Genomic DNA, 12,173 nt, shown 5'->3' with positions numbered 1-12,173 from the left:
AATCATTATTACTTACAAAAATTTTTATTAAACACCATATTTACTACCAGTAAATTTTACTTTTGTAAATTAATCATTATTTTATACTTTTCATAACATTTTGTTGCCAAATTTTCAAGTTTGTATATTCAACTCCAACCTTTATATTATCCTTTGTACCTGTGTACCTGTCTACCATCTTACTGTCATGTTATAACCAAGTCATTGCCATTGTTATTTTTTACTTATTCTTTTGGTGCTTTAATTTGTGAATTTTATTTTGTCATTTTAAATCTAGTTATACTCTTGATCTTGTTAACAACTTATATCAGACCCTAGTGCAATTGCAAGTACCATTTTAATTTGTATTTTTATATTATAAGTTTATAGTAGGTGGAGGTGGTTGAGGAAGGGTTGTTGAGGTGGTTCGGACATGTAGAGAGAATGGAGCGAAACAGAGTGACTTCAAGAGTGTATCAGTCTGTAGTGGAAAGAAGGCGGGGTAGGGGTCGGCCTAGGAAAGGTTGGAGGGACAGGGTAAAGGAGGTTTTGTGTGCGAGGGGCTTGGACTTCCAGCAGGCATGCGTGAGCGTGTTTGATAGGAGTGAATGGAGATAAATGGTTTTTAATACTTGACGTGCTGTTGGAGTGTGAGCAAAGTGACATTTATGAAGGGGTTCAGGGAAACCGGCAGGCCGGACTTGAGTCCTGGAGATGGGAAGTACAGTGCCTGCACTCTGGAGGAGGGGTGTTAATGTTGCAGTTTAAAAACTGTAGTGTAAAGCACCCTTCTGGCAAGACAGTGATGGAGTGAATGATGGTGAAAGTTTTTCTTTTTCGGGCCACCCTGCCTTGGTGGGAATCGGCCAGTGTGATAATAATAAAAAAAAAAAAGTTTATACCTAGTTGTACTTTAGCTCATTCTAGCTCAATACACAGACAACACTAAATTCATTATATTAGACCTTAGTGCAATTACAAGAGCGAGTCTGGTGCCACTTGTAATTTGTTTTTTTTTCTAGTATTAGTTTATACCTAGTTGTACTTAAACTCATTCTAGCACAACACAGACAATATCAATTTCATTATGTTTATTAGTGACTATACTCTATATGACCAAAGTGCTTTAGCGATATACTTATCCAAACCTCCCACCACAACAGAAATCAGTATTAGAACTCACCACATAATACAGGATATAAACAACCACTATTTAAACCTAAAAGATGAATGATCACGTTGACCCTGATCTAAACCTCCATAATCTAACACACAATCAAAACTTATTGGAAAGTAACTGCCTTTATTACACAGCATCACAAGCCAGCACTATCCTGAACACTGCTCAAAGTCTATCAGTTCTTAACTACAACATCAGGTCCTTAAGCAAACACTATGATGACCTCCTGGCACTCCTCGAGTCACTAAAGACACCATTCTCCTGCATTATTCTTACTGAGACCTGGCTTAAGCAAGACACAATTGATATCTACCCACTACCAGGATACACAGCAATCCACAACTGCAGACCATACCAAGTTGGGGGTGGTACTGCAATCTATTACTCTAACCAACTATCTTGTATTAGCATTAATTGCTTTACTGATGAATATGGGGAATACATTTTTGCTAATTTTGCTGTAAAAAACCTCAAGACGCCTATAACAATCGGTGCCATATACCGGATACCCCACACAAACATCCCAAACTTCAGTGAGAATCTAAAGTCACTAATAACAAACAGACAAATGAACAAGCACCACCTTCTCTTAGCTGGAGACTTCAATATCAACCTTGGCCTACCAGATGATCAGACTAACTGATTTCATCAACAATATGAACAACACACTTCTCATACCAACAATAACTAAATGAACCAGGCTGACGGAGACAAGTGCAACCATAATAGACCACATATGGACCAATATACTAGCCCCCCTTAAATCAGGAATAATCAGAGACAGCAGTACTGACCACTACCCAACCTTCCTCTTAACAAACATTAGTAAGCCACCACTCGAATACAACAAAGTTTCATTTAGGCTCCATGACGAGGCCTCAATAAGGAATTTCACAGCAGACCTAGAGACTGTTGACTGGCCTACAGAATTCTCCAATGCCAATGGTATTGACGATTGGACAGACATTTTTCTTAACAAAATACTTAGACTATACAACAAACATTGTCCTATAAAAATGAAACAGATCACGAATAAACGGCTTGGTCGCCCATGGCTAACCAGCAGCATTCTGAAATCCATTGATAAGAAACACCAATATGAAAAGCAATATAGACAGGGCTTAATACACAAAGATATTCTCAAACAATATTCAACAGTTCTCACCAAATTAATAAAGAAAGCCAAACAACTGTACTACTCCAGCAGATTCAATGACACAAGAGGAGATATAAAAGACCTGGAAAACACTTTCCCAGATTCTGGGGACCCACAAACTGAAAAAAAACAAGAATATTGTTCTAACTAAACCTTATGAAACACCACTACATCCCACTGATACAGCTAACAAGATAAACGACTTCTTCTCAAGCATAGGATCTAATCTCGCCAGTAAAATCCCACGTACCAATGCCCCTTCCGGGGACTACCTAGATGGGAATTTCCCAAATTCCTTTCTATCTTGTACCAACTGAGCCCACGGAAGTCACCGCGACCATAAAGTCACTTAAAAATAACTCGGGGGATCTGTCTCACGTCCCACCATTATTGTACAAGCGAGCGGCCCATGTCCTTTCGCATGCTATTACATTACCTTTTAACAAGTCACTAGAAACTAGCACTTTCCCGACACTACTCAAGACAGCAAGGGTTACACAAATACATAAAGGTGGTGACCCTACAGACGTAAACAACTACATGTATAGGCCAATATCAAACTTACCATTGCTTTCCAAAATCTTCGAGAAACTCGTGCTCAGGAGACTACAGTGGACCCCCGGTTAACGATATTTTTTCACTCCAGAAGTATGTTCAGGTGCCAGTACTGACCGAATTTGTTCCCATAAGAAATATTGTGAAGTAGATTAGTCCATTTCAGACCCCCAAACATACACGTAAACGCACTTACATAAATACACTTACATAATTGGTCGCATTCGGAGGTAATCGTTATGCGGGGGTCCACTGTATATTCATTTATAACGTCACAAAACATACTCAACCCCTGCCAATTTGGATTCAGGAAAAATAAAAGCACTAATGATGCAATTATAAAAATGCTAGACCTGCTTTACACAGCATTGGAAAATAAGGAATATCCGCTAGGAATTTTTATTGACCTAAGAAAAGCGTTTGACACAGTAGACCACGGCATCCTACTCCACAAACTTGACCACTATGGTATAAGAGGCCATGAGCTTGCATATTTTAAATCCTACCTTTCTAATAGGTATCAGTATGTCACCATTAAAGACACAGCCTCATCAATACAGCCACTTGATACTGGAGTTCCACAGGGAAGTGTCCTTGGACCCCTGCTCTTCCTCATTACATCAATGATCTTCCAAACATATCCCAACACCTGAAACCCATTCTCTTTGCTGATGACACGACTTATGTCATCTCCCACCCTAATCTTGCCACCCTCAACACCATTGTTAACGAGGAGCTGCTCAAAATATCGACTTGGATGACAGCCAATAAACTTACACTTAACACTGGCAACACTGGCAGAGCAGGTGTTGCGCAACTTAACATTAAGATCGACAACACTCTAATTGCCAGACATAATGAGGGCAAATTCCTTGGCCTATACCTCGACAACAACCTAAATTTCAGCACCCATATCCAACACATAACAAAAAAAGTATCCAAAACGATGGGGATCCTCTCCAAGATATGATAGTACGTGCCGCGAACTGCCCTTCTCACACTATACCATTCACTTATATATCCATACCTCACCTATGCTATATGTGCTTGGGGTTCAACTGCAGCAACACACCTAAAGCCAATAATAACCCAACAAAAAACCGCAGTAAGAATAATCACTAAATCCCATCCCTGGCATCCCCCCCCCCACTCTTCATAGATCTAAACTTACTCCCTGTTCAGAACATCCACACTTACTATTGTGCAATCTATATCTACAGGACCTTAAATTCCAATATTAACCTTGACCTAAAATGCTTTCTTGATAGTTGTGACAGGATCCACAGGCATAACACCAGACACAAACATCTCTATGACATTCCCCGTGTTCGACTAAACCTTTACGAAAATTCAATGTATTCCAAAGGACCTAAAATCTGGAACACCCTACCTGAAAACTCAAAAACTGCAGACACATTCATCACTTTCAAAACTACAGTTAGAAAACATCTTATCTCCCTGATCCACCCCGACAACTAACTACATGATAACCACCTGGTGGTTCACAATTACACTCATTCACCCACTGACTATAAACCCAGAAATACTAATCTTAATCTTAAAATAATAAATCCTAACTAGTCATAAGTTTGCCTATGATACTGGCCGATTCCCACCAAGGCAGGGTGGCCCGAAAAAGAAAAACTTTCACCATCATTCACTCCATCACTGTCTTGCCAGAAGGGTGCTTTACACTACAGTTTTTAAACTGCAATATTAACACCCCTCCTTCAGAGTGCAGGCACTGTGCTTCCCATCTCCAGGACTCAAGTCCAGCCTGCCGGTTTCCCTGAATCCCTTCATAAATGTTACTTTGCTCACACTCCAACAGCATGTCAAGTATTAAAAATCATTTGTCTCCATTCACTCCTATCAAACACGCTCACGCATGCCCACTGTAAGTCCAAGCCCCTCGCACACAAAACCTCCTTTACCCCCTCCCTCCAACCTTTCCTAGGCCAACCCTTACCCTGCCTTCCTTCCACTACAGACTGATACACTCTTGAAGTCATTCTGTTTTGCTCCATTCTCTCTACATGTCCGAACCACCTCAACAACCCTTCCTCAGCCCTCTGGACAACAGTTTTGGTAATCCCACACCTCCTAACTTCCAAACTACGAATTCTCTGCATTATATTCACACCACACATTGCCCTCAGACATGACATCTCCACTGCCTCCAGCCTTCTCCTCGCTTCAACATTCATCACCCATGCTTCACACCCATATAAGAGCGTTGGCAAAACTATACTCTCATACATTTTTTACCAAACAAAAGCATTCGCATTGCTAAACTCATAAATTATGATGTAGTCACTTAGCCGTAATACCTTAATCTGTAAGGATTTAATGTTAAGAATTAATCTAAGTCTGCTCAAAATGCCTAGCCATGATAGGTGTCCTAGTGGCCCCCTCTGTAATTAGTATTTTGCAACATGTAAACCAAACAATACCCAAAACCTGTAAACCCCACATTGTAACCCTTATAGAGAATACACTTGAATTGAATTGAAGTTGTTCTCTGCATGTGCCTCTCTGCAAGAAACCTAAGTACATAAACCAGGAATTCCAGTCTCTGGTTGTTATTTTATAAACAGTGAAAGCACACTTGTTGTGCACAGTGATGGTCCACACTTGAGCTTATCTTAAAGCTCCGCTGCATTATACTGCAGCCTGTATATTTAGATCAGTGGTGTATGGTTGGTTCTTTTAATCTCTTTCCTTATTCTCTCTCCGTTTAAATGACATACAAACACTGATTTGTAAAACTGTGACCTTTATGGCATATGAACCTAATCAAATTTTAACTATAAGCATCAAATACCTAAAAATTTTACAATAAAAACAAATAATATGGTAATAAAGGCAAACTACAAATGTAAAGACAGCCAACACAACTTAACAAAACTGCAGAAACAACAGAAAATGTGGCTGGTGCTTACCTGGGCTAGAGGAACAATTAAATTCTTCATTGGATTTATTTCCTTCTCCTTCATAAATTCCACCATCTCTTGGCTGTATCTTGCAGCTGGAAGGAAAAAAAATTGTAACTTCAAAACTATAATTTTAAATTATACTTTTTTTTTTTTTTAAAGAAGTCGGCAGTCTCCCACCGAGGCAGGGTGACCCAAAAAAGAAAGAAAAACCCAAAAAGAAAATACTTTCATCATTATTCAACACTTTCACCACACTCACACATTATCACTGTTTTTGCAGAGGTGCTCAAAATACAACAGTTTAGAAGCATATACATATAAAGATACACAACATATCCCTCCAAACTGCCAATATCCCAAACCCCTCCTTTAAAGTGCAGGCATTGTACTTCCCATTTCCAGGACTCAAGTACGACTATACGAAAATAACCGGTTTCCCTGAATCCCTTCACTAAATATTACCCTGCTCACACTCCAACAGATCGTCAGGTCCCAAGTACCATTTGTCTCCGTTCACTCTATCTAACACACTCACGCACGCTTGCTGGAAGTCCAAGCCCCTCGCCCACAAAACCTCCTTTACCCCCTCTCTCCAACCCTTTCGAGGACGACCCCTACCCCGCCTTCCTTCCCCTATAGATTTATATGCTTTCCATGTCATTCTACTTTGATCCATTCTCTCTAAATGACCAAACCACCTCAACAACCCCTCTTCTGCCCTCTGACTAATACTTTTATTAACTCCACACCTTCTCCTAATTTCCACACTCCAAATTTTCTGCATAATATTTACACCACACATTGCCCTTAGACAGGACATCTCCACTGCCTCCAACCGTCTCCTCGCTGCTGCATTTACCACCCAAGCTTCACACCCATATAAGAGTGTTGGTACTACTACACTTCCATACATTCCCTTCTTTGCCTCCATAGATAACGTTTTTTGACTCCACATATACCTCAACGCACCACTCAACTTTTTTCCCTCATCAATTCTATGATTAACCTCATCCTTCATAAATCCATCCGCCGACACGTCAACTCCCAAGTATCTGAAAACATTCACTTCTTCCATACTACTCCTCCCCAATTTGATATCAAATTTTTCTTTATTTAAATCATTTGATACCCTCATCACCTTACTCTTTTCTATGTTCACTTTCAACTTTCTACCTTTACATGCATTCCCAAACTCATCCACTAACCTTTGCAATTTTTCTTTAGAATCTCCCATAAGCACAGTATCATCAGCAAAAAGTAACTGTGACAATTCCCATTTTGAATTTGATTCCCCATAATTTAATCCCACCCCTCTCCCTAGCATTTACTTTTTTTACAACCCCATCTATAAATATATTAAACAACCATGGTGACATTACACATCCCTGTCTAAGACCTACTTTTACGGGGAAGTATTTTCCCTCTCTTCTACACACTCTAACCTGAGCCTCACTATCCTCATAAAAACTCTTAACAGCATTTAGTAACTTACCACCTACTCCATATACTTGCAACATCTGCCACATTGCTCCTCTATCCACTCTATCATATGCCTTTTCTAAATCCATAAATGCAATAAAAACTTCCCTACCTTTATCTAAATACTGTTCACATATATGCTTCAATGTAAACACTTGATCTACACATCCCCTACCCACTCTGAAACCTCCTTGCTCATCCGCAATCCTACATTCTGTCTTACCTCTAATTCTTTCAATTATAACCCTACCATACACTTTTCCTGGTATACTCAGTAAACTTATTCCTCTATAATTTTTACAATCTCTTTTGTCCCCTTTCCCTTTATATAAAGGGACTATACATGCTCTCCACCAATCCCTAGGTACCTTCCCCTCTTTCATACATTTATTAAACAAAAGTACCAACCACTCCAACACTATATTTCCCCCTGCTTTTAACATTTCTGTCATGATCCCATCAGTTCCAGCTGCTTTACCCCCTTTCATTCTACGTAATGCCTCACGTACCTCCCCCACACTTACATTCTGCTCTTCACTCCTAAAAGATGGTATACCTCCCTGGCCAGTGCATGAAATTACCGCCTCCCTTTCTTCCTCAACATTTAAAAGTTCCTCAAAATATTCTCGCCATCTACCTAATACCTCCATCTCCCCATCTACTAACTCCCCTACTCTGTTTTTAACTGACAAATCCATACTTTCCCTAGGCTTTCTTAACTTGTTTAACTCACTCCAAAATTTTTTCTTATTTTCATTAAAATTTCTTGACAGTGCCTCTCCCACTCCATCATCTGCTCTCCTTTTGCACTCTCTCACCACTCTCTTCACCTTTCTTTTACTCTCCATATACTCTGCTCTTCTTATAACACTTCTGCTTTGTAAAAACCTCTCATAAGCTACCTTTTTCTCTTTTATCACACCCTTTACTTCATCATTCCACCAATCACTCCTCTTTCCTCCTGCCCCCACCCTCCTATAACCACAAACTTCTGCCCCACATTCTAATACTGCTTTTTTAAAACTATTCCAACCCTCTTCACCCCCCCCCCCACTACTCATCTTTGCACCAGCCCACCTTTCTGCCAACAGTCGCTTATATCTCACCCGAACTTCCTCCTCCCTTAGTTTATACACTCTCACCTCCCTCTTACTTGTTGTTGCCACCTTCCTCTTTTCCCATCTACCTCTTACTCTAACTGTAGCTACAACTAAATAATGACCCGATATATCAGTTGCGCCTCTATAAACATGTACATCCTGGATCCTACCCATCAACCTTTTATCCACCAATACATAATCTAACAAACTACTTTCATTACGTGCTACATCATACCTTGTATATTTATTTATCCTCTTCTTCATAAAATATATATTACTTACTACCAAATCTCTTTCTACACATAGCTCAATTAAAGGCTCCCCATTTACATTTACCCCTGGTACCCCAAATTTACCTACTACTCCCTCCATAACATTTTTACCCACTTTAGCATTGAAATCCCCAACCGCCATTACTCTCACACTTGATTCAAAACTCCCCATGCATTCACTCAACATTTCCCAAAGTCTCTCTCTCTCCTCTCTACACTTCTCTCTTCCCCAGGTGCATACACGCTTACTATAACCCACTTTTCACATCCAATCTTTATTTTACTCCACATAATCCTTGAATTAATACATTTGTAGTCCCTCTTTTCCTGCCATAGCTTATCCTTCAACATTATTGCTACTCCTTCTTTAGCTCTAACTCTATTTGGAACCCCTGACCTAATCCCATTTATTCCTCTCCATTGAAACTCTCCCATCCCCTTCAGCTTTGTTTCACTTAAAGCCAGGACATCCAGCTTCTTCTCATTCATAACATCCACAATCATCTCTTTCTTATCATTGGCACAACATCCACACACATTCAGACTTCCCACTTTGACAATTTTCTTCTTCTTATTCTTTTTAGTAATCTTTACAGGAAAAGGGGTTACTAGCCCATTGTTCCCAGCATTTTAGTTGACTTTTACAACACGCATGGCTTACGGAGGAAAGATTCTTATTCCACTTCCCCATGGATATAAAAGGAAAAGTAATAAGACCAAGAACTATTAAGATAAAATCAAAGAAAACTCAGATGAGTGTGTATAAATAAAAGTGTACATGTATGTGTAGTGTGACCTAAGTGTAAGTAGAAGTAGCAAGACGTATCTGTAATCTTGCATATTTATGAGACAGACAAAAGACACCAGCAATCCTACCATCATGTAAAACAATTACAGGCTTTCGTTTTACACTCACTTGGCAGGACGGTAGTATCTCTCTGGGTGGTTGCTGTCTACCAACCTACTACCTACATATATATACTGTAGTAGTTGCAACATAAGATTGTTGGATCAGAATAACTTTTACAAAACACTTTTGCTCAACTCAACTTGTTTACCTAACCACAAAATACATGCTGTACAACTGTAAAAAAATAAAAATATGAAAATCTTACCATTTAATTGGTCACCGCAGTTCCTGGCTTCAGTCATCTTTATTTGAAGGATCTGCAGCTGTGGCAAATTGTTATTCATTTTGGCAGCATTTCTCTGAGCCTTCAACACTAGAGGGAAGACCAAAGTACGAATGGCAACCGTAACTGTGGACAAACTGCTGCATTTAAAATTAAAATTCACGTCAAAATCCAACAGAGCATAAAATGCATTAAAAACATTTCATAAATATGTTACATTACAGAACTGCCACAGAGTAAAAGAACCCTCAAAAATATAAACAGTTATAATAATTTCAGTGTGCAAATTGACCAAAAAAATCAATAAACTAATAAAAATTAAACCTCAGTTTAAATGGATATCCACTGCATCAAAGTATTATAAATGCAGAGAACCTAGTCCACTGTATCTATGATTCTTCTGAACACCTACAGCTTATGAACAAATAAGGCATCGCAGGGAAGAACAGAATAAGCATCAAATTCAAAGGATGGAGAAAAAATGTGTGGGGAGATTGGAGCTATAAAGCTCATGTTACCATACTCTATGAGGCTGGACCTAACTTACAGATGCAGAAGACAATACCTACACATTCCCACAAGACAAAACTATAAAGTATCATTTCATTCATTAATCTAGATTTTGGCTGTAGTGGCATTTATTCTTTCCTGCCTTGCAATGCCTCTATGCCCCATGCAGCAGACTCACAATGTTGCAACAATGACACTACCAGGCAAAATAGGTACAGTACAGTACCATTCAGTAGATTAAGAGTGCCTGATAAAAGTTCACATTAAGGTACAGTACAAACATTTTTCCCATCTTTTATGATGGAAAAGATACAATACAGTATGCCATGTGTGTGTGTCAGGGAAAGGGGAGAGGGGAAGAGGTGAATATGAGAAGTAAACCACAAATGGTGAATGGGTATGTGTTGTAATGGTAGAGAGTTGGATGGTGTAAAAGTGGCCAGGCAGTACATTCACTTAACCCCTACTTGCCTGGCAATGTCTGGAAAAATTCTGCTATGAGAATCTTTGTCATTCAAGGTTTTTAACTACCAAATCTGTGTTCTTGATCATTCTTTGTCGAGCAAATGTGAGCTCTTTATAGATATATAAAATGACCATACACAAAGTGTCAATGCATTTAGTTAAAAAATAACTAAGAAAAAAATACTTATAATTCAACCTTATCAATTGTGCTTGACCAATATCTACTAAGAAAAATTATATTTTTTAATTTAAATGGACACTACCACCCAAAGACAAATAGCCCATTCAGCAGACTTGGTCCACTGCACCAGTGACACCACTATTACAGAATATCTAAATCTATTGAACAGAGGCCTATTATACAAAAGTTTTACTATATTATAACTAATAAATTTTATATCCTCAAATTGCCAAAACTTGTTACTGTACCTTGATATCTGATTTAGGTAGAGAGCTTGGATATTCAAAACAATGATTTTATTGATAATCCTCTCCATGTGGAAGTGGAGAAGAATCATGCCTCCACAAGCCATGCATGTCGTAAGAGGTGACTAAACTGTTGGGACCAAGGGGCTTGTAACTCATTCTCCTGTTTAAATTATTAAATGTAAAGGGAAGAAAAACTTTATGCTTTTTTTTTGGGTCCTGCTGCCTCAGTGGGAGATGGCTTGTGTGTTAAAATATATGAATCAATGCATCTTGTCTTTTTCTTGTCTAGTACTACTACTATACTGCTCTTAATAATTCAAGCATCATCATCACTGCACTACCAACATTACTGCATCATCATATTATCAATAATACAATTGGTTTAAAAACTTAACTTGATGTATTTTATGATTCAATATACAAGCCAAATGTATGGAATGTAACTTGCCTACCCAGATTCCAATCAGCATTCACCTGTGAACTACATATCTCTATTATATTTTTACCCCTTTTGATATATACCTATGATGGGTTATGAGAGATTTTCTACTCCTGCAGCCCAGCTCTGGGCCAGGCTTGTCTGGTGCCTGTTTGGTCAACCGGGCTGTTGCTGCTGGTGGCCCACTGGCCAACCCCTAATAAATTTTATTTCCTCAAATTGCCAAAACTTGTTACTGTACCTTGATATCTGATTTAGGTAGAGAGCTTGGATATTCAAAACAATTATTTTATTTGATAATCCTGTCTTCAAACTGTGAAATATTTTTAAAATATAAAAATTTATTTTGACTAAAAAGTTGTGTAAAGCCTTTCTTCCTTTGTTGCTTAATACACACAACTGCTTTCACACATTTCTGAGACAGCAAGTAAGTTTATTTAGGTATAGGTACAGTACTACTACTACCAACAAACTGGCTGTATCCCACCGAAGGCCCAAAATGAAAAACAAAAGTTTCTCTTTTTAACTTTAGTAATGTAT

The 12,173-nt window shown here is 38.7% G+C and overlaps 1 protein-coding gene across 2 annotated transcripts in view; it reads right to left on the bottom strand.

Annotated features, from left to right (window-relative positions):
• The window catches only part of OXA1L (OXA1L mitochondrial inner membrane protein), a 229,417-nt gene that overhangs the window by 47,992 nt on the left and 169,252 nt on the right, over positions 1–12,173 (bottom strand). For both annotated transcript variants that reach the window (XM_070100618.1, XM_070100617.1), the window contains 2 exons: positions 9,773–9,916; positions 5,813–5,898 (listed from right to left, as the gene is read on the bottom strand). In XM_070100618.1, coding sequence (XP_069956719.1) covers positions 5,813–5,898; positions 9,773–9,916 — 230 coding nt within the window. The remainder of the gene's footprint in view (positions 1–5,812; positions 5,899–9,772; positions 9,917–12,173) is intronic.

This window comes from Cherax quadricarinatus, chromosome 73 (assembly GCF_038502225.1).
Source record: "Cherax quadricarinatus isolate ZL_2023a chromosome 73, ASM3850222v1, whole genome shotgun sequence".
NCBI lineage: Eukaryota > Metazoa > Arthropoda > Malacostraca > Decapoda > Parastacidae > Cherax > Cherax quadricarinatus.
Note: the sequence above shows the minus strand (reverse complement) of the source record. Positions and strands in the feature narration are given on the sequence as shown.